This window comes from Petaurus breviceps, unplaced genomic scaffold (genome assembly GCF_028583685.1).
Source record: "Petaurus breviceps papuanus isolate PSGF00001 unplaced genomic scaffold, PetGlider_PUasm1.0 65, whole genome shotgun sequence".
In the NCBI taxonomy this organism is placed as follows: Eukaryota; Metazoa; Chordata; class Mammalia; order Diprotodontia; family Petauridae; genus Petaurus; species Petaurus breviceps.
Window position 1 is genome coordinate 1055365 of NW_027186436.1, and position 27970 is coordinate 1083334.

The 27970-nt window shown below is 40.3% G+C and overlaps 1 protein-coding gene across 3 annotated transcripts in view; it reads right to left on the reverse strand.

Moving 5' to 3' along the window:
- LOC138173830 (sphingolipid delta(4)-desaturase/C4-monooxygenase DES2-like) overlaps nucleotides 1–27970 on the reverse strand; it is a 72765-nt gene that overhangs the window by 17434 nt on the left and 27361 nt on the right. For all 3 annotated transcript variants that reach the window (XM_069103924.1, XM_069103926.1, XM_069103925.1), the window contains one exon: nucleotides 4086–4828. In XM_069103924.1, coding sequence (XP_068960025.1) covers nucleotides 4086–4828 — 743 coding nt within the window. The remainder of the gene's footprint in view (nucleotides 1–4085; nucleotides 4829–27970) is intronic.

Here is a 27970-nt window from a genome sequence, read left to right on the forward strand (position 1 = left end):
GCAGAGATGAAGAATGATGAACTCTCCCCCTGACTAGATGAGGCCAGCCTCCTGACTTATTCAGTCACTGGCTCACAGGATTTCCCTACACTAACAATGAACTACATAACTCCCATTGGACCCCCTCACAGGTAACAGGTGCCAAAGTTGGCCAACAGGTTTCAGATCCCTCAGGAGAGTAACCCTGCCCAGGTTTAATGAGTAACTCACTTGTCCTCAGAAGAAGCAGGGTGAGGCCTAGCATGCTGAAAGTGGGTGGAAGGCGGTAGAGCATAATTGAAAAGGGAAAGGGGTACTGAATATAGAAGGCAGCCTTCAAAAAATATACATATGGGAAGCAGCCAAAGTTTGGAGCTACGTTCTCAGGTGCACCATGGAAAAAGCAAAGGGTAAGAAAGGAATCCATGAGAAATTTGCCAAAATGCCACTCTCTAATCTAAATTCGTTGCCTCCAGGCTCCAGGTCAACTAATAAGACTCGGAATAGGCAAGAAGAGGAAGAAGTTCTGTTCTGTGAGCCAGGAGACCTGAGTTCTAGTCCTGCTTGCTTACATGACCTCAAGCAAATCATTCTCCACTCTGAGCCTCTGTCTCTTCATTGTTAAAACAAAGAAAATCCATGGAGGAGTAGAAAGAGAGCTATTAGAGCCTGCTTCCAGTCCAGGCCCTTCCGTCATCAGTGAGGAAAGTAATCCCTGTGTGAAAAAGGAGACCACCATCTTCACCACCAATAACCACCACTGGAAAACTGTCACTGATAGGCAAGTAATCCCAAAAGCTTCAGGAGAGGAAGCACCCCATTCCAAACCACTGGCCACCCCTACCCCCCAACCTTAGCCATCATCCAGGGAAACAAAACAGCTACTGAAAAGCCAGAAAGGAAAGTTCTTACCATCAAAGTCCTTGGCAATGTCAAATGGTTCAGCATCAGAAAAAGATACAATTTCATCCGTGCAAATAGCATGAAAGAAGGATCATCTTCTGCTTTATCACTGCCCCATGAGAACCATAGGGCCTTTCCATCTGACTTGCAGCTGAAACCTGCACTGGAAGCTGTCTCCTCTCAATGCCCTAGCACTTATGCCTGGGCATTCAGCCAGCACCTAATAAGTGCTTTGTCATTCACTCATTGTTGGCAATTGGTGAGATTTTCATGAAGCTTTTTAAATTAAAAAAAACTTTGACATAGAAATTTTTTAAATTACTTTGACACTTAAGGAGCCATGACTTCTATCGATGTGCTTAGTAGATGATCTTATTGAGTTGCTGGGGCTAAAAAAAGTCATCCCCAGGTAGTCAACCTTCTGGTGATGAGCCTCTCTTACTGAAAATGAAAAATAACCAATGAGCTAGGTAATAAATAAAACTGGATGATTATAATGTCTGCCTCTTCAAATCTGCTAATCATAGCATGGACAGGTTAGTGAGGTGGCACAGTAGATAGAGCAACCGCCCTAGAGTTCAAATTGTTAAAACAGGGGGGACCTTGAATTCAAACCTAGCCTCAAACACTTACTAGCTGTGTGACCCTGGGCTAGTCACTTAACCTCCTCACCAAAAAATTATAGCATGGAGGTGACCCTGAGTTCTCATCAGAGTAATGCAAAGAACACTAGCTTTGCAAATGGAGAAAAGCGAGTTTAAATTCTGCTTCCACTCCATTCTAGAAAGGCATAACATCGGGTGAGTCACTCACTCACCTCTCAGCTTCCTCATCTATAAAATCAAGGGGCTGGATTGGATGACTGACTGCCAAGGTTCCTTCCAGTTCTCAATCCAATGCCAGCATTAGACTGAAGACCAAAAGGAAGAAAACCAGATCCGGACCACAGAAAATGTCAGACTCTCTAGTGTCTAACTCCATATGGCCACATCCTTCCCTTCCTCTTCTCCATGCCCATGGATACCACACTGATTCATATCCACGTTGCCTTTATTCTTGGACTATTATAATAGCCTCCTACTTGGTCTCCCTGCCTTTAGCAGGGAGATGCTCCCTCCCATCCCTAACCCACACCATTGCTCCAATCCATTCTTGACATTGCCAAAATAATCTCTCTAAGACATAAATCTGAATATGTCATTCCTGCTGTTCACAAGTCTGCAGGGACTCTCTAATGCTAGTAAGATATCAATTCTTTAGTCTAGGACTTAGGCTTTCTATTATCAGCATCTTTTAACTCTTTCAGTCTTTACTTCAGGTGGCTATTATTCATGAACCCTAGAGGTAGTTAGGTGTCACAGTGAATAGAGCACCAGGTCTGAAGTGAGGGAGACCCAAGTTCAAATCTGGCCTCAGATGCCTTGTGGGCCTAGGCAAGTCAGTCAACCTCTATTGGTCTCAGTTTCATTCCCTGAAGATTGAGACCATTATAGCATCTGCCTCACAGAGCTGTTGTGAGGATCAAGCATAGTATTTGTAAAATACTCAGCGCATTTGATGTTGTTGTTATTTGGTCATTTCAGTATTTCTAACTCTTCATGACCCCATTTGGGGTTTTCTCGGCAATGATACTTGCCATTCCCTTCTTATACAAAGGAAGAAACTGAGGCAAACAGGGTTAAGTGACTTGCCCAGTGTCACATAGCTGGGAAATATCTAAGGCTGACCATTGTGCCACCTAGTTGGGAGCAAACCCATAGTAGGTGCTTAATGAATGTTTCTCATTCCCTACCATGAGCCCTATTCTCTAGGCAAACTAGACTATGAGCTGTCCTCTTACCAGAAGCATTCTCTTGCCTCTACCCATTCACACAGTCAGCTTCCAATGTTGAGATCTTTCTCTTCTTCAAGGCTTTCTTTCTCTTGATTCCCCTAACCCAAATGCTCTCTTCTTCCTCCAATTTTCCTATTCTTATGGTACTTTGCCAGTATGTCTCCTACGGTCCTATCACATTCTATTCTGCACTGCAGATCATAGATCTAGATCTGAAAGAAACCTTATAGATAGAACATCTAGTCCCATTCCCTCATTGTACAGATAAAGAAATGGTGGACCAGTGAGTTTCAGTGACTTGCCACGGTAATACGACTAGGATATTAAAACGAGGTTTTCCAACACCAAGTCCAGCAACATTACTTATTTGTCTAGATGTCATACCCTCCTCCTTGGTTACAATAGGAAACATCTTGAGAGGCGGTATGATGTTGTGAAAATGGCAGAATTGACAATGTTGTCTCATGCAAAGATTTCAGATGCTCCCTTCAGAGTAGGGGGAACCAGATGAAAATGTAATTGGGAAATGTCCAAGAAAAGAAATAAAAATACAATATGATATTAGTAATGTTCATTTGTGGTTTTCTACGTCAATATGGGGCAGCAGAAAATCATTTCTATTTTAATTGGACACCACTGGTCTAGTGGATATGGCTTGGATTTAGAAAGACCTGGATTCAAATCCTACCTCACATACTAGCAGTGTGACCCTGGGTAGATCATTTAATCGTTCTGAGACTCATCTGTAAAATAAGGAGGCTGGACTAGAGGACCACTAAAATCTCTTACAGCTCTAGCTACATCATTCTTTGATCCTAAGGCAAGAGACCTAGGTTCTAGTATTGACTGTAAGGCATAGTAGCTCTGTGACCATGGGCAAATCACTTAACATTTCTAAGCCTCAATTTCCACACCTGTAGAATGAGGAAAATAACCATCTACCTCACGGAGATACTATAAAGAAAGCGTTTTACAAATCTTAAAGTACTATTTAAATGTTATTATCACTAGCCTTTAAAAAAAAGAAATCTGGACTAATAATTTTATCAGTATGGGGAATTCCTGGTGCAGAAGCTCCTTTCACTGATAGGATGAGCAGTTTATCTATAACATATAGTCTTAATATTGTTATCATGATGCTTCATTACATATATATGATATTAATATAATTATATGCTATAATGATCCTAAGTATTAACAGTTATTACAAATAATATTAGAGCTATAGTTATAATTATTTGTAGGCCCCATCACAGTAGCTGACACATAGTATGTCTAATAAATTTTTGCTGAGGTGAACTACGTTGGCCCCCTACCCATACTCAGCACAGCATGACGGAAAAAGTCTCCCTAAAGGTACCCCACCTACCATGGGCAGCTTGAAGCCTGAGATACTGGGAAAGTCATGGTGTTCCATGTGGTAGCCCACATTAAAGGTCATCCAGTTGAGAGGCCCATAGTAGGAATAGGTCTCATAGCCCTTCAAGAACATATAGTGCTCAGCAATGAAGTGACCAGAGAAGGGGTGTATTCCTGTGCAGAGGACAGTGCCCGCGATAAAGTATACAATTGGCTTCAGCCCCCAAAACATATAGATGGTAAGGTTGACTGCAAGCTGGGTCAGTGCGTTGTAGATCTCCATCTGCGTAATAGGTGTGGGGTTTACAAAGAGCGGCCGCAGGGCATAAAACACCGGCTGCAAGAAGAGCCAGAGCAGCTTCCTCAAGGGAGTGCAGAAGAACCAACACTCAAAGTCTGTGGGGATGTCCACATCTAGTTTGTCACCGCCCAGGTAGCGATGGTGATCGACGTGGTACTTCTTGAAGGAAGCAGAGTATGGCAACCCAATGGGCAGGTTGGCGAAGACTGCAAACCAGCGGTTCCGCTGAATAAATTTGTTGCCAAAGGCCACGTTATGGGAGATGTCGTGGATGGCCAGGGTCAAGGAGTGGTTCACACAGCCCCCAAAGGCATAGGCCCAGAAGAAGACCCATCGCCAAGACAAGTCTTTGACCAGGTAACAAGCGCAGAACTGGGTCAGCACCATGCAGGACACAATCCATTTCAAGAGTGGATCTGGGCCCATTAGAGATTTGATGGCTGGATACTTGGCTAAAGGGGAAGACAGAAACATTTTCAAAACAAGAAGAATCAATTCATTTCGCCTTGTGGATAGTGGGCTTTTGCAGCGAGCACCCAACACAGTGCAAATGTAATACATTCATCTGGATACGATTTGGGTAGAATACATTCATTTGGCACGTAGAACAAGAGAAATTAGAATTGGAAGGGACCTGAGAATGACAAGACCATTCCTTCAGATATTTAACTGTCTACTGAAGTGGTTCTCTAACTTCACACTTCTCTATCTACATTATGACACAGCAATACCAGCTACCTTGCTATATGTCACAGATGACACACTATCTCCCAGTTCCAGGCCTTTTTACAGGCTGTCCCCCATGCTAGAATGCTTTCCCTCCTTACCTCTGCCTCCTGCTCCTCTGGCTTCCTTCATAACTGATCAAATCTTACCTTCTACAAGAGGACTTTCCTGGCCGTCCTCAAAGTTAGTGCCTTCCATCTGAAATTACATCTGTGTATGCCTCTATACACACACACACACACACACACACATATACATATACACATTTATACATACACATAAACAGATACATACGCAATGTACACTGAATACATGTACACACATATACCTATACATATATATCTACGCAGACACATATGTGTGTATACATATACATCTATACACGTATACAGACATATGTACGTGTATACATATATACATAGAGACAGAGAACTATCTAGCATGTACAAGTTTTTTATGTTGTCTCCTCTATGGGAAAGGTGAGCTCCCTGAGGACAGAGATTGTATTTTCACTTTTCTTTGTATCTTTAACACTTAGGATAGTGCCTGGTACATAGTAAACACTCAATAAATACTTGTTTTCTGCTCTTTTTTTCTTGAGGCCCTGATCACTTAAGTTGGCAACAAAAAAGGAGAGTCAGGAGACACTCTTGCAGTTTATCCTTCAGTAAAGGCAGCAAGAATACATTTCTATTTTAGTTAATTTCTTGGAAAGTCCAAAGTCTAATGGGTTTTGAGGTCAGTACATACTAACATATAATAAGTGAGCTTAAGGGTGGCCAGGTAGCACAGCAAGTAAGAGCATCAGCTTCAGTGTCAGAACGACCAGGAGATCGAATCCCGAGCTCAGACACTTAGCACCCACCCACAAACACCTGGCCGTGTAACCTTGAGCAAGTTACTTAACCCTGATTGCTTAATAAAAAAAAAAAAAATAAGTGAGCTTCATTTATTTTGCAAATATTATGCTATATCTGCTGGGAAAGTAAAATTTATATGAAACAGAATTACTCAGAAAGTTTCTTTTATTTGCCATAATATAACATCCAAGTTTCCACAGTATACAAGGCACTCCCATGAGATTTTGTTAGAGTTGTCTGGGTCCACCTTACCCCTTTCTGAGGGGAGGGATTCCCTGAGGAGGGGATTGTATTCCCTCTGCTCTGTTCTGAGGACAGAACATGCTTGGGTGGAGAATGCAAATTTCCCCAGGTCACAGGGATTGTTCCTAGCCAAGCTACGTTTAGAACCCACAGCTCTTGACCTGGCCACACTCTTTGCACTATTCTCCACTGGCTTACATTATAATCATTTTATTTTTGTCCTTATTACAGCTGATGCTCCCTACTATATGGTAAACTCCTTAAAGAGAGGGATGACGTTTTATTTTTGCTTTGTACATCCCACAGTTCCAAATACAGAGTACAGAGCTTTACGTATAGGACATACTATATATATATATATATTAGATGTATACACATATATTATAAGATAAATATAACAATAATATAAGTATATGTATATATGTGCATACACACACGCATTAGTATGACCAACATAGACAAACATACAATAAATTACATAACAAAAAGTCCATTTTGCATCAATATTCAAACACTGTAATCTATTCTATTTTACTAATAGGAACTTTTTTCTTCTATAGAGAAGTTATCACCTTGTCATTTCCTCCAGTTGTTCCTTGTTCTTCTTGGGAATGAGCAGAACTAGGATGATCACTCTTCCACATAAGAACCCTTCCAATGCTTGAAGGCATTTGTCATATCCCAATAAGTCTTTTCTTCTCCAGCTAAACAACCTAAATTTATTCATTATCCTATTTGAAATCATTATTTGCTTCCTCCACCTGTAGCTACTGCCCCATCAGGGTCTTACAATCTTTTTAAAATACAGAGATTAGATCAAATGTCCTTTAATGTCCTTTTCAACTCTGACATTCTGTGATTCCAGAGTCCCTTTCAACAGGGACTTTTATTTTTTTTTATTTCTATGACATTAGAAGAGAACAGGTACAATGTGTGAACTTTGGTGCAAGAAAGAAATGTCTGCCATTTGCCAACGTCTCTCATGCCATCCTTGACAATATGTGTCCGTTAGCTGAATGGGTACAGAAAAGTAGATTCAGAAATGGTAAAAATGGTCAGAAACTAGGCCTAGTCTTCATTGGATGTCAACCTAAAGAGAGAGCCCTAAAGGAATTCCCCCAAGATCTGACATTTGACCAGCATTGTTCTCTTCATCAAAGGCTCAGATAACAGCCTCTGCAATCTGCAGATGACAAAACCCTGGAGAGGAGAGCAAACACATTGGGGCAGAATGGGATAATGAGATTAACATAATAGGATGAAATGAAAGCAGGATACATGCTTTTAACTGCCTGCCGAAGTCCTACATTTGGGTTAAAAAAAAATCAACTGCATCTTTTTGTAAGAGGAGAGAGGTGTGGCAAAGACCACAATCCCTATGGAAAAACATCTGAGAGGTTTTATGGACTGCAAACCCAATGTAAGTCAACAGTATATGATAAGCCCCTCCAATAATAAAAATAATAATAATATCTAATGCCACAAGAATAGAGGCACAGTGTCCAAAGTAAGGGAAGTAATAGTCCTGCTATATTCTATCCAAGTAGACTGAATCTGAAGTAACGGATTCAATTATAGGCCCGCTATTTTAGAAAGGAGCAATGTCAAACTGGAACCCACCCACAGGAGTGAGAAGACTGAAAAACATGCCATACAGAGATTGGTTAAACAAATAAGAGATGGATAACCTGGAGAAAAGAAGACAGGAAAAGGCTGGGAACATCAGATAGGACTTCTGAATACCTGAAAAGCTGTCACCTAAAAGGAAGATTGAACTCACTCTCCTTGTCCCCAAAGGGCAGGACTAGGAGCAATGTGTATGTGTTACAGAGAGGCAGATTTTAGCTAGCTATAAAGAAAACCTTAGCCATAATTAGGTCTATCCACAAGTCAAATGGGCTGCTTGGGGAAGTAGTGGATCCCTCCATCAGGGATGGATGATGACTTCCTGTTGAGTAGAGTGTAGAGGGAGTGGTTTGTATTGGACATCTTCTGAAGTTCCTTCCAACTCTGGGTTTCTGTGACTCAGGGATTTTGGAAAATGATTTTAAAGTGCTATGCAACCTACCTCCCTTCTCTGAGGTGGGAGACAATGGGTATGACCTATCCCATTTCCTACTAGGTATGGTGGATGCATTTAGTTGTTCTTGCCAAACCGTATTTTCTTCTTTATCTTTTATAAGGAATGGTTTGCTGTGGTTGGACAGTAGGAATATTCTGAAATGTGTTAAGACAAAGTTAACATAAAAATTTGATTAAAAAATTAAATGCTGATGTATATAACCTATATCAGATTACTTGCCCTCTTGGGGAGGGAAGAGAGGAGGAAGGGACAGAGAAAAATTTGGAGCTCAAAATCTTATAAGAAAATGAATGTTGGGGCAGCTAGGTGGCACAGTGAATAGAGCACCGGCCCTGGAGTCAGGAGTCCCTGAATTCAAATTTGGCCTCAGACACTTAACACAAAAACTAGCCGTGTGACCTTGGGCAAGTCACTTAACCCCAGTTGCCCACCAAAAAGCGAAAAAAAAGAAAAAATGAATGTTGAAAACTATCTTTACATGTAATTGGAACAAAGAAAATGTTATTTACAAAAAAAAAAATGCTGAGCAAATGTGAAGTAAAGGCAGTTAATTGTTGTCCTCATTGAACTTTGGTCCATACTTCAATGTTCCCCAGTTTTCATGGCTTCCCTGCCAACCATCCCCACAATCTCTCATTGTGATAAGGACCTTTCTGGTGTAGCACTCCCAGGTCATTAACACACAAACAGGCAAGATGGAACAGAGAAAAGGGGAATGAAACAAGTCAGAACAGATGGAAATACAGATTTGTTTTTGTTATTCAGTTGTTCAGTTATGTCCAATTCTTCATGACCAACTCTTCATGACCCCATGGATCACGGTACACCAAGTCCTTCTATCCTTCACTATCTCTCAAAGTCTGTCCAAGTTCATGTTCATTGTGTCCATGACACTATTTATCCATCTCATGCTCTGCTGTCCCCTTTTCCTTTTGCCTTCAATCTATCCCAACATCAGGGTCTTTTCCAATGAGTCCTGTCTTCTCATTACATGACCAAAGTATTTAAGCTTCAGTATTTGACCTTCCAGTGAATAGTCTGAATTAATAGATACAAGTATGGATATGCCAGTTATCTATAAATCTCATTCCAAAATCATGTGTATTTGGCTGCTCCCCATCACATTCATTTCCAAGTGTCACCATAGAGCTCCAGCACCCAAGAGGGGTTCTCTGTCCTTGGTCCTGAGTTCTAGGCTCACATCATTCACTGCCATCATTCGAGGCTGGATATCTAAGAGGCATCTCCAACTTAACATGTCCATAATAGAACTTAGCATTTTCCCCCAGGAAAACCCATCCATCTTCCAAAGTGTCTTATTTCCATCAAGAGCACCACAACCCTTCTACTCATACAAGTTGGCAACTTCAAAGTTATCTTCAACTCTTCACTCTCACTTAGCCCACTTTATCTATTAAATTGCCAAATCCTGTCTATATTCACAGCATCTCTCATCTCTGTCCCTTTCTCTCTACTTATCACCTCTTGACTGGACTATTACAACAGCCTCCTAATTGGCTTCTCTGCCCCAAGTCTCTTCCCTTTCTAATTCATCCCTTATATAGTTTCCTAAGTGAGATCCCTAACGCATATGTGTGTCCATGTCACTCCCCTGCTCAATAAACTCCAGTTTATTGTCCCTATTACCTACAGGAACAAACACGAATCCTCTTTTGACATTTAAAAGCCTCTATAATTTGACTCAAACCTACCATTAGACTTATTATACATTAACTCCCCTCTATTCACTCTTTGGATTAGCTAAACTGACTTTGCAGTTCCTCAAACACTACCTTGCATCTCCTCTCCCCACGCCTCACAGAAATTCCCCTCCCTTCCCCTCTTAGAACCTCTAACATGCCTCAAAGCTCAGCTCTAATAGGTCTTTCCTGTTTTCTCCCAGCCCTTCCCAGTGCAATTAATAGTGCTTCACACACACACACACACACACACACACACTAAAATTACCTCATTTATTTTGTATACTTATAACACACACATTGGAGAAGGAAATGGCAAACCTCACCAGTATCTTTGCCAAGAAAACCCCAAATGGGAAAACAAAGAGTTGGAGATGACTGAGAAAGACTGAACAACAACATGTATATATTGGCTCCACCTCTAGAATGTACATATGCTCTTTGAAGATGAGACTTTCATTTTTGTCTTTGTGTCTCCAGTGCCTGACACACAGTAGGAACTTAATAAATGCTTCTTCCTTGATTGATAAAACCAACTTCAGCAGGTAATATATATACACACAACTGCTTCCAAAGAAGTAGATGTAAACTTCCCCTTGGAAAGAAGCCAGAAGTTATTGAACTTTCTAATGCTAGAAAGATTAGAGCGAGGGAAACACCCTTGGCCAGCAAACCTCAGGGAGGCTGAGCAGGTGTGCTGTAGTTAATAGTGAAGTGGAAGAATGGCCAACGATATTGAATACAAACTAACACACACCTACTATTAATGATCCCCAACTCACAGGGGAAACAAAAAAGCCCTGGCCCCTTTGAAAAGTACTGGGAACACAGGAGGATTAGCCTTCCAAACCCAAGCTGACAAAGTCTATTCCCAGGGGCCCAGGTCACTGCTGCTTCCCACCTTTCCAAGTATGAGCAATGATCATTTTCCCATGAGGCTGACTTAAGACAGACCAAGCTCTCCAGTCCCACCTCTGCCAGAAGGCTCTTGATGAGTGATAATTCCCTATATCTAGCCAAGGGTTCTTGTCCCAGGACCCATGAACTGCTGGGCTCCATAAATAGATTTCATGAACTTGGATAGAACCAAAGTTACATGTTTAGTTTTATTAACCTCTAGCTGAAATTTGTCATTTCCTTCATTTATATGTATGTGCAACAAAACATTATTCTGAGAAGGGATAACTAGGTTTCACTAGACTTCACCAGACTGCCAAATGGGCAGCGAGGTGGCAATAGAAAGAGCATTGACCTTAGATCTGAAGACCTGAAATAAAATCTGACATCAGACACTTATTAGCTGTATGATCCTTGGTAAGTTACTTAACCTCTGTCTGCCTCAGTTTCCTGAACTGTAAAATGGGAGTCATAATAGCACCTTACCTCCCAGGATGGTTGTGAGGATCAAATGAGATAATATTTGTAAAGCACTTAGCACAGTGCCTGGCACATAGCGTTTCCTTCCCCCCTCTTCCATAACACAAAAAAAGGTTAAGAATCCCTGAATGAGCCCCAGTCAGACCCACCATGCCACTCCCTGTCTAGCCATTCCATGAAACAAAGCATACCCTTTCCTCTACCTTCCACCTTGGGAAGAATAATCAAACTAACACTGCTTTTCTAGAAAGGACATGCCAATCAGTCAATTGCCCCATAGCTTCACTCATCAATCATTCTCTTGACTTCCCGGACCAAAACACCCCTCCCTGGACCTTACTCACCTATATGTGTTGTCTTCCCCTATTAAAATGTAAGCTCTTTCTGGGTCTGCAGGGATAGTCATGTTTTTTGTATTTGTATGTCCTACAAATGCAAGTGCCTGGTCTATAGTAAGTGCTTAAAAAACGGTTTTTCAGGGCGACTAGGTGGCACAGTGAATAGAATACCAGCCCTGGAGTCAGGAGGACCTGAGTTCAAATCCAGCCCCAGACACTTAACACAAAACTAAACATGTGACCTTGGGCAAGTCACTTAACCACAAATTGCCCTACCTTCCCCCCTCCAAAAAAAAAGCAAAAAATAAAAATAAATGGTTTTTCATTTATTCTTTCAATTTCTTCATCACTAATGGTCTTCAAGAAAAATGTAGCCTTGTTTCTCAAATACATAAAGAACTGAGTCAAATTTATAAGAATACAAGTCATTCCCCAACTGATAGACAGTCAAAGGTTATGAACAGATAGTTTTCAGATAAAGAAATGAAATTACTATAGTCAGATAAAAATGCTCTAAATTGCCATTGATTAAAGAAATGCAAATTAAAACAACTTTAAGATACTACCTCACACCTCTCAGATTGGCTAATATGGCAAAAAAGGAAAATGACAAATGTTGGAGGAGATGTGGGAAAATTGGGACACTAAAGCACTGTTGATGGAGTTGTAAAATGAGCCAACCATTCTGGAGCAAAGGGCTATAAAATTATGTACACCCTTTGACCCAGCAATACCACTACTAGTTGTGTATCCCAAAGACATAAAAAAAATTTTTTTAAGTAAAAGGAAAAGGATCTATATGTACAAAAACATTTAGAGCAGTTCTTTCTGTGGTGGCAAAGATTTGGATTTTGAGAGGATGCCCATCAATTAGGGAATGGTGTAGTTGTACATGAATGTGATAGAATACTATTGTAATATAAGAAATGACAAACAGGATGATTTCAGAAAAATCTGGAAAAACTTATATGAATTGGTACAAAGTGAAATGAAAACCAGGAGAAAATTGTATGAAGTAACAGCAATATTGTACAATGATCCCTTATAAATGACTTAATTATTCTCAGCAATACAATGAACCAAGATAATTCTGAAAGACTTATGATGAAAAATGCTTTCCATATCCAGAGAAAGAACTAATGGAATGCAGATAAAAGCAAACTTTTTTTTTACTGTCTTCATTATTCTTGGGTTGTTTTTATTTTGGTCTGTGCTTTCTTTTACAACATAACTAATATGGAAATAGATTTTGCATGACTCCACCTATGTCTAATTGCTTGCCTTCTCAATGAGAAGGAAGGGGAGAGAGAGAGAATTTGGAATTCAAAATTTTTAAAAATTGTTTTTACATATAATTGGGAATAAAGTAAAATATTTTTTAAATGTAGGTGGCCACCTATTGTATATGGTTTAAGAGGAAATTTCTACTGCATTTACAGACTACACTACATGGTCCTGGAGGTCTTTCCTAACTGTGATTCCACAGTTCTGCTCCTAACCCTCAGTGACATCTCATCTCTCAATTCCTATAATACTCAGGATCACTGTCCACCATTTTTCTTTGTTTCATGTGTAGATCTTGTCTCCCCTACTAGATAATGATTTAAAGCATCTGCCCCATAGATCCTGACCTTGTTCAGACACAGCTTGTCTGTATCTCAGACCAAAGTGATAACTAGCAATGGAATCTAATGATTGAAAAAAAAAAAAACAATAACCACCACAACAACAAAATCAGACTGAAAATTGGAAGGTCTAGCTAGATACTCATATCAACTCAGACTCTTACTAGGCCTTGTGACACCAAAGGAGTCCTTACCTTTCTCTGGGTCTCAGAATGCTCATTTGCAAAAGGGCTTAGGGTCAGAAGATCCAAATCCAAACACCAGGTCTTACCCTTACTGATCATGTAAGTATCAGTAAGGGCAGGTAGGTGGCACAGTGGATAGAGCACCAGAAAGATTCACCCTCAAGAGTTGGAAGCCATCCTCAGACACTTACTAGCTATGTGACGCTGGGCAAGTCACTTCACACAGTTTGCCTTACTTTGCTTATCTGGAAAATAAGCTGGAGAAGGAAGTGGCAGACCACTCCAGAGCCCCAGAAGGGGTCAGGAAGAGTCAGACATGACTGAACAATGACAAAAATATCAGCAAATCTCTTAACTCTCTGAGCCTCTTCTCTTCATCTCTACAAAGAGGACATTGATGATGAAGCTATAACCTCATATTTGGGGAAAGTACTTGACTAGCCTTAAAGTATTCTAGAAATATAGTGCTTTTATCTTATCTACATAATATTTGACCATGTCTATCACTTAGCACAGTGACTAGCATGTAATAGGTACTTAATAAATGCTTCTTTATTGACTGTGGACTGCGTTGTTCAAATTGATCCAGGATCTCATGTGGTGCTCCCAACACCCTTTGCCCATCTCACAGCAGGGTTGTAAGGATCAAATGAGATGGTAAATCATGGGGAAATGAGTCAGAAGAACTAGAAAAGTATCCAAGAACAACTCCCCATTTTGCAGAGGGAGAAAGTGGCCTTTGTGATTAAGGACCATACCTCAAAGGCTATAAAACAATGCACACCCTTTGACCAGGCTTTATCCCTACTAGGTCTGTATCCCCAAGATGAAAAACAAAAAGCAAAAGGATCTATATATACAAAAATATTTATAGCAGCTCTTTTAGTGGTGGCAAAGAATTGGAAATTGAGAGGATGTACTCTATCCACTGGCCACCTAGGTGCTTCCATAACAACATTGGGAAATGGTTCACCAAGTTATGGTATATGATTGTGATGGAACAGCATTGTGCTATAAGAAATGATGAGCAGGATGCTCTCAGAAAAATCTAGGATGACTTACATGAACTGATGCGAAGTGAAATGAGCAGAACCAAGAGAGCAGTGACAGCAATATTGTATGATCATCAACTGTGAATGATTTAGCTATTCTCAGCAATACAATGAAGATCCATGACAACTCTGAAGGACTTATAATAAAAAATGCTAGACATCTCCAGAGAAAGAATTAATGGAGTCTGAATGCAGACTGAAGTGTACTTTTTCTTTACTTTATTTTTGTTGTTGGTCTTTTCTTGGCTATGTTCTCTTTCACAAAATGACTAACATGGAAGTATGTTTTGCATAACTCCACATGTATAACCTATATCAAATTGCTTGCCTTCTCAATAAGGGGACAGAAAGAGGGAGAAAATTTGGAACTCAAAAATTTTAAATAAACAAATGTTAAAAAATGTTCTTACATGTAATTGGGGGCAGGAGAATAATATTGGGATAGCAAGGCAGCAGTGTGGATAGAGCACCATCCCTAGAGTCAGGAACACCTGAGTTCAAATCCAGCCTCAGATACTTATTAGCTGTATGACCCTGGGTAAATAACTTAACCCTGAATGCCTCCAAAAATCATTTTAGATGATTAAAATAAAATAATAAAATTAAATCCTAAATTAAAAAAAAAAAAAAAGAAAGTGACATCCAGGGAAGGGAACTGGCCTGCTCACACTCTCATAACAAGTCTGTGGCAGAGCTAGATCTAGAATCCAGGCCTCCTAACTGGCCAGTGCTTTTTCTACTACATGACATAAATGTAAGCTACAATTATTTTTCTGATGAAATTGTTTGTACTAATGAGAAGAGAGTAAGATGCACAAGACCTTCCTTACTCATTTCCAGAGAATACATTTAACCTTAATAGGTGCCTTTCTAGCCTTTCCTCCCCACTTCTGGAGCTCTCTAGCACCCCTTCCCCACCCCTCCCCGAGGGCTTCATTGAAACATTAAACAAACATTCACTGAGCTTCCTACTGACATGTCACTTCATCCTCTGAGGCTGAACCCAAAGGTGGAACCAGCAGGTCAATGGAGAGACAGAAGTCCTACAGCAATTCGTTGTGGAGAGATATTCCAAAGGATCTTGGGCCATAGACCCAGAAGAGACCTTAAGAGATCTTTTCTTTTCCAACCCTATCATTTTACAGATAAGGAAACTGAGCCTCAGAGGAGAAAAGATTTGCTGAAAGTCACAGAGACAACAAAGGTAAGAATAGAACTGCCACTTCTCAACAGCCAACCCAGTGTTTTTCCCATAACTCACCATGTACATTTTTCTTCTTCCCTCCAGCTATCCTGGTAAATGACCTTTCCAATGTCTTCTCAGACCTTAAAGGATTAAAATATAATGGGCCACAGCCTCAAATCCTACCCACCGCCAGGTCTTTTGCTAAGAGCTATTTGTCTCTGTCTTTAACAGGGCTCAGGATATTCTCTAGCATTGTCAGAGGGATTTTGTTAACATTCTCATTGTCCTTACATAATCTCTTGCTCAAAAGATGTTTTCTTGAGTAAGACACATCCAATAGAATGGAGATACATACTCTTCCTTCCTAGATTCTCACTCTAGGTGTGAGATGCTTATACAGTGAGAAGGCAGAGGACTGTAGCCTCTTCAGGAGAATTGAGCTCCACAGTTCACTGGGTTCATCTCAGAGTTGGGAGAATCTCTCCTGCTTCTAAATACCTGAAAGATGAGCTGGTGATTCCCCCTTGGGTCATAGATCAAAAGTCATGCTTGTGGTTAGGAAGTTTTGGAAAGGAAGGGAGGAGAGTGTTACCTGGCCTGGTACCCTTGAGGAGAGTCTGAACCCCAGGGCTCCAGAGGTAAAGAAGATCCTAGCTAAAAGCCCATTATGGTTGACCAGATGGAGGAGAGCTAGGGTGAGGGGGGTGGAGAGGAAGATGTTCCCCAATCTGTCTGATGCTCTGCCCTATGGTCTTGGATCAAGAAGAAGAGGAACACTGAGTGCACCAAGAAAGGCTATGACCACACCCAGTGTTCCAACTGTACCCACTGCATACACAAGGATTAAGGTCATGCGGAAGTTTGTCATCCAGATTATGGCTGCCATGACCCTCAGGGATATCTCCAAGGACAGGGCCCCTGACTCCTCTGTCCTGGCTAGAAACCGTATGTGAAACTACATTACTATGAGAGCTACAATCCACTACAAGGTGGTGAGGAAACAATTCTCAAAGGCATGAAAAGATCCAACACCCCCACCCCACTTGAGACCTGAGAATGCTTCCCCTAGAGCTGCTCCAAATCCCATGAAAAAAAAAATCTATCTTCCCATCAAGATGGAAAGGAAGGAGAGAAAAGGGGAAATGGGGAGAGAGGGAAAGGGAAAAGGGAAAAGGGAAAGAAGAATTGAAGGAAGGAAGGGAGAGATACTAGAGGGAGCCAGGTGTCAGATCAAGATAAGGAACAATTTTCTAACAATCAGAGGGGTCAAAAGCAAAATACATTGCCATTAAAGAGCATGAGTTCCTCATCACAGAAAATTTCCAAATAGAAACTTGATGACCCTTTATTATGGGGGCTGGGGAGGAAATTCCAGCATTGGAAGAAAGGTTGGGCTAAATGCCCTTTGGGAATCATAATTTCTAACTCAGATTTTATGAGCAGGAGAATCTCTGTTTGGAGTTTCTACCCTGCTGACTATATAAATCCTCCAAGATTCTAGCTCAAACCCCACCTCCCAAAGCACTCCAGGCCACCCTAAACTATTCTGTCTCAGAGCTCCTAAAACAGTCAGAAACACACACCTTTACATTTAAGCACACTATAGTTGTAACATAGGTATTATGCCATCTCCAAGCAAGATTATGAGCTCTGATGGAAAAGACCATGTCTTCTTTTGTAACTTGTAACTCATAAAGGTCATTAGGTCAGAAGGTCCCCAACAGCAAAGGCTAGGTGACCCTATGTCAGGAATGATGTTAAAGTACTCCTGCTTCAAGTAACAAGTTGGACAAGAAGATCTCTGGGGCCTACCACACGGAGCTCCAGACAACACAAACTAATGCCTATACAACTGTCCTTTCCACATCGTGAGGTTTAGGGGTGCAGGGTTCCCTCCCATGATCTGGAAAATACTCACAAAATTTTTCGGCCTTGCCTTCATACCAGAGAAGAAATCTTAATTTTTTCTTTTTCTTTTATGGGGTATTGACAGTGCCTTATTATAAAATTAAGTATTTGGTTCTGTTGTTGTCTGCTGGCCTTTGCATGTCATCTGAAACTTCTGCAAAATTCTCCCAAAATTTCTTATGCCAACCCAGGATATATCAAAACCCTATGGGGGAAAGTTGCAAGGGGCAAGGAATAACTGTACTTGCTGATTTAGTGACTCTAAACCAGGATTCTGCTTCTGATGGTGTAATGGGAATGGGAATCTGAAGATCTTCCCTGCCCTTTAAAAGACCTAGGGGGGAGTTTGAAGACCTCCCCTGCTTTGAAAGCCAACTCTACCCTCTAATAGGCTGAATGTAATCACATGGAGCATGTGATGGAGGGAATTTGCTGAAGCCATGGTGGAGAAGAGCCCACAGGAAGCTTCCCTGCTGTGAAGATAAACTCTGCCCCCTAATAGGCTGAATGTAGTCACATGGAGCCTGTGGTGGGAGGAGTTTTGCTGAAGGAAAGTAGAGCCCACAGGAAGCTGGTTCAGAACTGGCCAGACAGTGGGGGACAGAGGAGTTCAGGCAAGGAGATAGAGAGTTTTGGGAGTAAATATTGATTTTGTATTGGTTTATGAGAAGGCTAAAGGATGGCATGGCTCTCAGTGTTATTATGGCTTCTGAATATCTTTGGTACTATGATGGGAATTGGCTTACTGGTTTGGGGATTCGGTTTTTTGGTGTTTAAATAAATCCTTCAGTGCTATCCTCTATCTGAAGAGTTGAGCATATTTTGTGATCGAATGTCATGTGATACTTATAGTCATGGTTTTTATTGTGATTGTGGGCACTGGAAATATTGCATTGGTGCTACAGATGGGTGGTGGGAGGGATGAAAGACAGTTTGTAGAGAGCTCAGTTTTCATTACAATGTCAAAATGTATTGACAAGACCCCATCCACAACTTCCAATAATAAATCATTGTTTTCAGCCATTATTATATGGTACAAGATCAACCTAAGGCAAGCCATTTCCCCTGTATATGTGTCATTTTCCTTGTGTGTAAAATAAGGGAATTGAATAGGAAGGAAGGAAAGAAATTAGAGGCAGATATCATCTTAAGATCTACAATAACTTCCTAATAATCAGAGCTGTCTGAAAGTGATATATATCCTGCCTTTGGATGGAAATGAGCTCCCCATCATGCCCATCAATTGGGGAATGGCTGAACAAGTTGTGGTATATGCATGTTATGGAATACTATTGTGCTATAAGAAACGAGGAGCAGATGGTCTTCACATTTACCTGGAGAGGCTTATACGAACTGATGCTGAGTGAGTAGAACCAGGAGAAATTTGCACACAATTACAGACACAACATATGTGTGATGACCAACTTTGATAGACCGGACTCCTCTCAGCAACGCAGTGATATAAGTCAATCCCAAAAGACTCATGATGGAGAGAAATATGTGCATCCAGAGAAAGAACTAGAAAGAACTGAATTTATATCCAGGTGGAAGCAAAATACCTAATCTTTTTCCTTCTCTTATTTGGCTTTATATACGCTACTATTTTTCATTCCAGCTGATCCAATACGTCTTTATAACCTGACTAATGTATAATGTGAAAGTATTTACAGATCTTATACTTGACTATATGCCACCATGGGGGGGAGGGGAGGGAGGAGGACAAAATGTGAAACTCAAGGAATTGTGGAAATGAATCCTGTAAACTAAAAGGAAACAAACAAATTAATTAAAATAAAAAAAATTTAAAAAAAAGAAAGAAATTATGCCCCCTTATGGCTTTCAATTATATTCCAATTAAATTATAAGCTCTTAAATTACATTCAAGTTCCTCATAATAAAGATTTTAATATAAAAAGAAAAAAAAAGAAATGAGCTCCCCATCATAGAAGGTTTCCAAATAAAGTCTGGATGACCCTCTTTCATGGGGCCTGTGGGGAAAATTCTAGTACAGTATATATCCAGGAGAACTCGGGAACAACTTTCTTTGGGAAAAAGAAGCTGGAGAAGAAAACAAAGCCATCATTCAAAATTATATCATAGATTCATAATATCATATCAGCAAATACTTATTAAATGCTGTGTGCCTGGATCTGAGACAAGTGACATGAAGAAAACAGGTGACAGAGAAGATATGATATTCTTGAGCTCACAGTCTAGTTCAGGTGATGAGAGTAAAACACAAATACAGTGTGACCTTGATTAAGATGATTAACCTCTCTGGGCCTTAACTTCCTCCATCTGTAAATGAAGGTGCCGAAGTATCCATGACTAACAATCCATTAAACATCAATGTATAATACTGCATAGGGGGAAGATCATAGAATATAGAACATAAAAGTTACAGGAGAAGGTTTAGTGGAGGAGAAGGGCCTCCATCAAGGTTGATAGAATTTGACTTGGTGGGAAGGAGGATTAAGTGTAAAGGAAACTTAATAAAAGGCTCATACAAGCCTGGCTCAGGAACAATGTCCAGGGAAAAGATTAGATAAAATCATAATATGCCAGTCAGAAAGGGCCTTATAATCATAAAATACAAGAATGTCAGCTCTGGGCGATTTCTTGGCATTTCTTCAGATGAGCTGTGATCTCTCCATCATGGGTACAGAAGGGGCCCTAGCATCCATCTAGTCTAACCCATGCCAAAAGAAAATTCACAGAATACCATGTGCAAGAAGCGTCTTGTACCTTTTACTAAAAGGGCTCTCTTTAACAAGGAACAATCTTAGTCTGTCACCCTTTAGATAGCTCTAATCGTTAGGGAGTTTATTTTTCCTGTCATCAAATTGAATTTTGCCCCTTTGCATCTTCTACCTATTGTTCACAGTTTTATCATCCAGGATCAAATGGAATGTCTTCAATATCAATACATCCAAAATTATAAGGTGCAAATTTCTGCACCATGACCTGTTAAATTGGCATTGAACTTCTCTGCCACCAGACACGGTGGATATGGCCTCACTGCTCACTATGCTCTCCTAACTTTAGTCTAATTATTTACTCAAGCCAATGGTTCCAGAAGTAGAGGGAGAATTCTCTTTCAAACTAAAAGTAAGGAATGAACTGCTCGTAGTAAAAAAAAAAGCACTTCCAAAAGTACAAACAAGCAAAGGCTTTTAAAGAAAAGGAGAAAAAACCCAGGATAAATGGTTAGGACCAAAGACCTAGAGCAGGAGTTCTTAACCTAGAGTCCATGAACTTGTTTTATAAAAAATATTTTGAGAATTGTTTCAATATAATTGGTTTCCTTTGCACTCCTCTGTATTTTATTTCATGCATTTAAAACATTATTCTGAAAAGGGGTCTATAGGCTTCACCAGACTGCTGCAGGAGCCCATGACAACAAAAAGATGAACCTAGAGCAGTTATTCTCAAGGAGTGGTCCAGGAACCCTCAGAGTTGCTAGGACCTTTTAACAATGTCCTCAAAGTAAAAACTATTTTCATAATAATACCATGATATTTTAATTTTTTTTTTGAAGCAATTGGGGTTAAGTAACTTGCTCAAGGTTACACAGCCAGTTATTTCTGGATGTGGTGCTAAGTATCTGAGCCCAGATTTGATCTCCAGGTCATCCTGACACTGGAGTCGGTGCTCTTACTCACTGAGCCACCTGGCCGCCCCTAAGCAATTGGGGTTAAGTAACTTGCTCAAAATTACATGGCCAGGTGTCTCTGGGTGGGTGCTAAGTGTCTGAGCCCGGATTCGATCCCCAGGTCATCCTGAATTGGGGCCGGTGCTCTTACTCGCTGTGCTACCTGGCGCCCCAATATTTTAATTTCTAATGCAGTCAATATTGATAAGTATAGCCCACATAAACAAAAGTTACTGGGGTGCAGCACAGTGTCCTCAATAAGTTTCAAGGGTATAGAGAAGTCCTGAAACCAAAACACTTGAGAATCACTGACCTAGGGGCGGCCAGGTAGCACAGCGAGTAAGAGCACTGGCTCCAGTGTTGAGAAGATCTGGAGATCGAATCCCAGGCTCAGACACTTAGCACCCACCCAGAAACACCTGGCCGTGTAACCTTGAGCAAGTTACTTAACCCCAATTGCTTAGGGGCAGCCAGGTGGCTCAGCGAGTAAGAGCACTGGTTCCAGTGTCGGGATGACCTGGATCAAATCCGAGCTCAGATACTCAGTACCACACCCAGAAATAACTGGCCGTGTAACCTTGAGCAAGTTACTTAACTCCAATTGCTTTAAAAAAAAAAAAAAAGAGAGAATCACTGACCTAAATTTATGTTGAGAAGAGAGTCAAAGGTTAAAATAACATTTACAGAAACCAAATTAGGAGCATGTAAGAGAGAAGCAGTCACGATTTAGTCAATCTTGCTTATCACTATTGCCATGCTGTAAGTGTGTGCTTGTGGCCCTGTGTGCTGTTAATGGTGAGTATTCTTGCAAATAAAATAATATTAATAAGTATTTACAAATGTTACATACACATATTTACATATTACACAATTAGTATTTATACATTGTATGTAATTTATACAAATCTAGTAAGTGGTATTTTAAGAAATAAGTTTTGAAAGCAAAATAAATTCTTAAATTGGCCATTATGATAACATGATTTTATATAGCTCAGTTAACCTTGCCATGAGATGAATATGACATTATTCAAAGGCCACTCAATAATGTTTGCTGATGTTTTCCAGTATTTGAATATTCACTGTAGACTATGTTTCTTGGTAAATAATATGAAACTTAATATTTCTAATTTATTAAGCACAATTTTTAAAAACTATCCATTACAATGAATAATATAGAAGCAGCCAGGTGGTTCAGTGGATAGAGTGCTAAGCCTAGAGTCAGGAAGATCTCAGTTCAAATCCAGCCACAGAAACTCACTGTGTGACCCTAGGCAAGTCACTGACTCACTATTTGCTTTAACCCATTGGCAAAGGAAATGGCAAACCTCTCTGGTATCTTTGCCAAGAAAATCCTCATATGGGATAAGGAAGAGTTGGACATAACTGAACAACAACAATAATGAATAAAGAGAATGAAGAATGTTGGAAGTGTTTTAAGATAAAGGAAACTATTCAACTCATTGCAAGATATGTTTTCTATCACTGTCATAATACATTAGTTCATAACAATAATAAACCATTCAGAAAACCTCTGAAAGTTTTAGTATAACTATTATAAAAAATGATTCACTGTTTATAACAAAAATCTTATGGGAAATATAGGATAAATTATTCAGTAATTCCCAAGAATTTCTGGGAATTCTGATTTCTCATTCCTGAATCCTAAAGATTACTATCTGTTGGAAATTTGGAAACACTAATCCAGTCCAATGTTTTTTCTTATTCAGTTCTGAACATGGTGTAGTGCCTGTTCAAGACATAGGAAATTATGGGCTAACCCAATGACTGATCAATCGATCATCAAACTGTATGTTAATAGACAATCTGGACAATAACTGTTCTTCATCCACTTGAGTTCTGGAGTGGTAGAGGGCTAAGTGACTCAGCCAATCTATTTTAAATGACCACGGACCTCTTTGAGAAGGTACTGTCATTATTCTGGGCCTCCATGAAATCAACATGATGTCAGCTGTGAACAGGAACATATACCTTATTATTTACAAATAATTAATCTCCTATTTTTTTTTTAAGCAATTGGAGTTAAGTAACTTGCTCAAGGTTACACAGCCAGTTATTTCTGGGTGTGGTGCTAAGTATCTGAGCCTGGATTTGATCCCCAGGTCATCCTGACACTGGAGCCAGTGCTCTTACTCGCTGAGCCACCTGGCTGCCCCTAAGCAGTTGGGATTAAGTAACTTGCTCAAGGTTACATGGCCAGGTGTTTCTGGGTGGGTGCTAAGTGTCTGAGCCTGGATTCGATCCCCAGGTCATCTTGACACTGGAGCCAGTGCTCTTACTCACTGTGCTACCTGGCCGCCCCATCTCCTATTTTAATTATACATAGGACTTCATCCTGTCCTCTGGCCTTGGACCATCCCAGAATTTGCCTGGATTGGCAGTGGTAGGAAGAGGCACTACCACTAGGAGTGTGCCCCTATTCCCTTGCCTTATCTGACCCTACACTATTCCCAAAATCTATCAGAAAAACCAAGGATGAGAAAATTCTCTACTACGGGGTTCACCCTTCCTTTCTTGACCCCTCCCCGACACCAGATGATGCCCAAACCCATCCAGGCTGCTTGACTGCTTACACAGCTTGAATGAAAGGAGACTGACCCACTCTATTCCTTATAGTAAGATGGAGAACTACTGAACCTTACAGCATGCCCTACCTCCTAAGCCTTACCTGCATAGGCCTGGCACTGTATTTTTATGTAACCTCAGGACCCCTGGGCCTCACCATCTATCCCATTTCATCTTCCTTAGGACTTCCATGCCTTTCTACCCACTTTGTAGCTGAACTTTCTTTCATATGTTTTCTCCCTTAATTCCAGTATGAGTTCCCTGAGAACAAGGGCTATCTCACTTTTGCCCTTTGAATCCTCAGCAGTTAACATGGCACTGGGCCCATAGTAAGCACTTAATAAACATTTTTCAATCATTTTTGTTCATTCATAGACATCTTTGTTCTATGCTTTGCTCAAAAGTGATACTCAGGAAATCTCAGGGGTGGATACCCAGAAGACTGGATGATCTTGAGGGATAGGAGGGGATGAAAGGGAAGGGAAGAGAAGGAACAGGAACAAACATTTATATGGCACCTACTAGATACCAGGGACTGTGAGAGGTGCTTTATAAATATGGTTTCATTTGATCCTCACAACAATCCTAGGAGATAAGTACTATACTTATCCCCCTTTTACAGTGGAGGAAACTGGGGCAAACAAGAATTAAGTGACTTTCCCAGGGTCACAAAGCTAGAAAGAGTCTGAGGTCATATTTCAACTTCAGTCTTCTCGACTCCACCCCAGCATTCTATCCACCACACCATGAGGTTGCCTAACATCTCTGGAAGATACCTATTTTGACATCCCTTGTTAGAACCAGTTAGAACACAGTAAGGACAGAGTCCAAATCCTGCCTCAGACATTTACCAGCTGTGGGTGTAGTCACTTAACCTTTTCAGCCTCAGTTTACTCACCTGGAAAATGCTAAGCACCAACTTCACAGGACTATTAGGAGATTCAAATGAGATACCTCGTGAAAAAGCACTTTGTAGACCTCAAAGTGCTATATAAATAAATGTTAGTGATTCTCATCATTATGTCTTTAGAATCACACTTTGCTGACCAATGCTTTTTTGTGATCAACTAATGAAAAGAGTGGGATCAATGTATGACTATGAAGATGCAGTCTGAGAAAAGCATGTTGGGAAATTAATTGAGAAATGGTGAAATATATTGTGGCATATTATGGCGCCACAAGGAACAACAATAATTATCAATTCAGAAACATAAAAACTCATACCCAGTGGAACCAGGAAAATATATGTGACTACAATATGTAAATGGAGACAATATAATTCAAATCAAACACAATGGTCAATGTTAGTTCCAAGTGATGAATGTGAGAATACATTCATTTCCTCTTTGTTAGGAAATGGTAAAATACAGGTAAAGAACTTGACACAATATATCAGGTTTTTTTGCTTGTTTAAGAGAAGATATGACTTGGCGGATGTTTACTGAAAAGTGAATATTATGTCAAAATAAAGTACATCAGAGCTTTTTAAGGGGAAAAAATGTGCAAAATCAGTTCAGATCCCTTTTTATGTCTTCATCTAGAATGATCTTGATACCTGAAATAAGAAAGTAGACACATGGAGCTAGTAGAGCTTGAAGGCACTTTAGAGATTATATGGTTCATTTCTTTATTTTACAGATGATTCCCTCAAAGTGGGGAAATTAATTGTCCATAGTCACATATGGAATTACTGACAAAGACAGACAAAAGCAGTAAAAATGTTTATCTGATGATATATTTGCTATATGTGTGACATAACAGAAAGAATATAGTCTTTTTTTTTTTTTTGCTTTTTGGAGGGGGAAAGTCAGGGCAGTTGGGGTTAAGTGACTTGCCCAAGGTCATACGGCTAGTTTTTGTGTTAAGTGTCTGAGGCCAGATTTGAACTCAGGTCCTCCTGACTCCAGGGCTGGTGCTCTATTCACTGCATCACCTAGCTGCCCCACGAACATAGTCAAAAGCATCTTGGTTCAAATTTTGACTCTGGAATTTACTACTCCTATGATCTGTGGCAAAATAATTAATCTCTGGGGGCTTTAGAGTCTCATCAATATACTAACTTAGACAAAATACTAATCTCCACCTTGATTAGAGTCAATGCTAAAACTGAAAGGGACCCTGGAGCATAGAATATAGCCTATGTGCTATGTAGCCTGGCTATTCTCCAAATATAGTTCTTAGACCCAAGGGTCCCTAAGGTCAAAAAACCATCATCATCATCACCACCATCACAGCTCACATTTATATAATACTGTAAGATTTGCAAAGATCTTCATAAATGTCATTTTATACAACAAACCTGAGAAGTATGTGCTATTATTATTGCAATTTTACAGATGAAGAAACCAAAGAAGACAGAAGTTAAATAAATTGCCCAGGGTCACACAGCTACTAAATATCAGAGGTCACATTTGAACACAAGTCACTTGACTCCAGGTCTATTTGACCATTAAAATATTCTTCCCTTTTCTAACTACATATTTTATGGGGTTGAATTCTCTTCATATATTTCAACCAAAACAACATACTGCAACAGACTGAATGCAGCAGCAAATAGGAGAATCTGGCTGTCTTAAATTAAGCCAGACAACAACAAGATTTGCAAAAAATACATAAAACAATGCCACTCTTCTCATTAATTTTTTTATATTGGAAAATAGTTACTTTTCATAAAAATATATCATTTTAGATTAATAGATAATTGATTCATTATTATTTTCTAAAGGGATCAATAATTTAAGTTTATCAGTTTTAATTTTAGTATGGTAAATATTGAAAGTTATAGCCCACACAAATAAAAGTTCTTTGGAGTCCCCAATGATTTTAAGAGTGTAAAGGGGTTCTGAGACCCTGTAATGGGAATGTAAATTTGAAGATCTTCCCTGCCCCTAGGCTAAAGTGCACCTGGAGCCTGGGGTGGGAGGCTTGTTTTTCAGTAGATACTTCTTGATTAGCCAGTGAGTCAATAAGGTTGTTACATTCTCTGAGCCAGTAGAAGGCTATATAAGCCCTGAGTGTAGCTTTGTTTTGGGGCTCACTTTGAGAAGTGTTCTGTGATTTGATGAAACTCTGGGCTAGCCATTGTCCAGAGGCCCCCCCCCCCTTTGAAACCCAGATGTTGTTTGGTATGGATGTAATGGTTGGACAGTTTGAAATCTGTTTACTTGATCTGTTTTTGTCTTGACAATTCTGTCTGTATACTTTGAAGTTCAGGGTGCTGACCTTTTTCCCCTGAACTAGGTAAAAGATACATATCTGACTGATTAAAGTAAGCTTGTTAACCCATTTTGAGTTGCTTTCCTTTATCAAAGCAGATCCAAGAACCTGTATTGGCAGCCACCCTGAGGACTCTTGGGGTGCTTGCTGCTACAAAATGGCATCAGGAACAGGATCTGCAGAGTAAAAGGAAAGTATGGGGGCTGGGATAATTGTTTGTTTCCCAGTTGTGGTAGCTGTGACTCTGTGGAGCTGTGGAGCAGGAGAGAAACATGGCCTGCATGCAGACTTCGATGAGCTGAGAGCAGGAATGGTGAGCTGCCTGCATCAGGACCTGGGCAGAAGCCAGGAACGGCTGCCGCCTGTGGGAGGAGAAGGAGCCCAGGAGTTTGGAATTCAGCCACAGGAAAAGATAAGAACTGAACAGCAAAGCAGGGGCACTGAATGTGTTTCCTGGCTGCATCCCACAGTTTGGGACCCTGGGGGAGGATGGACTTGTGACTATGGTGGGTGGGATGAAGTGCCTTGGACCCCCAAGGACCCCACCTTGTTGGTTTTGTTGCCCAGCCCCCTCTCTGTACTTGGAAGCTGGGGCTGGAGCTGTGTGAGGGGAAGGACACCCCCTCCCCCCAAGAGAACTTTATTTGAACTCTTGTTTTGAATTGAAGTGGTAATGCAACGTACTTTGTGTTTGTTTAAGGCCCAGTGGCCACTTTGGTAACTTCAGTTATGTATCTTGCAAATGTGACCTATGATTGTTAATGCTAATTCAAAAGTAAATTGTCTGTGCTATGGGCATGAAAGATCTTGGGGTGGAATGTAATGAGAATGTAAATTTGAAGATCTTCCCTGCCCCTAGG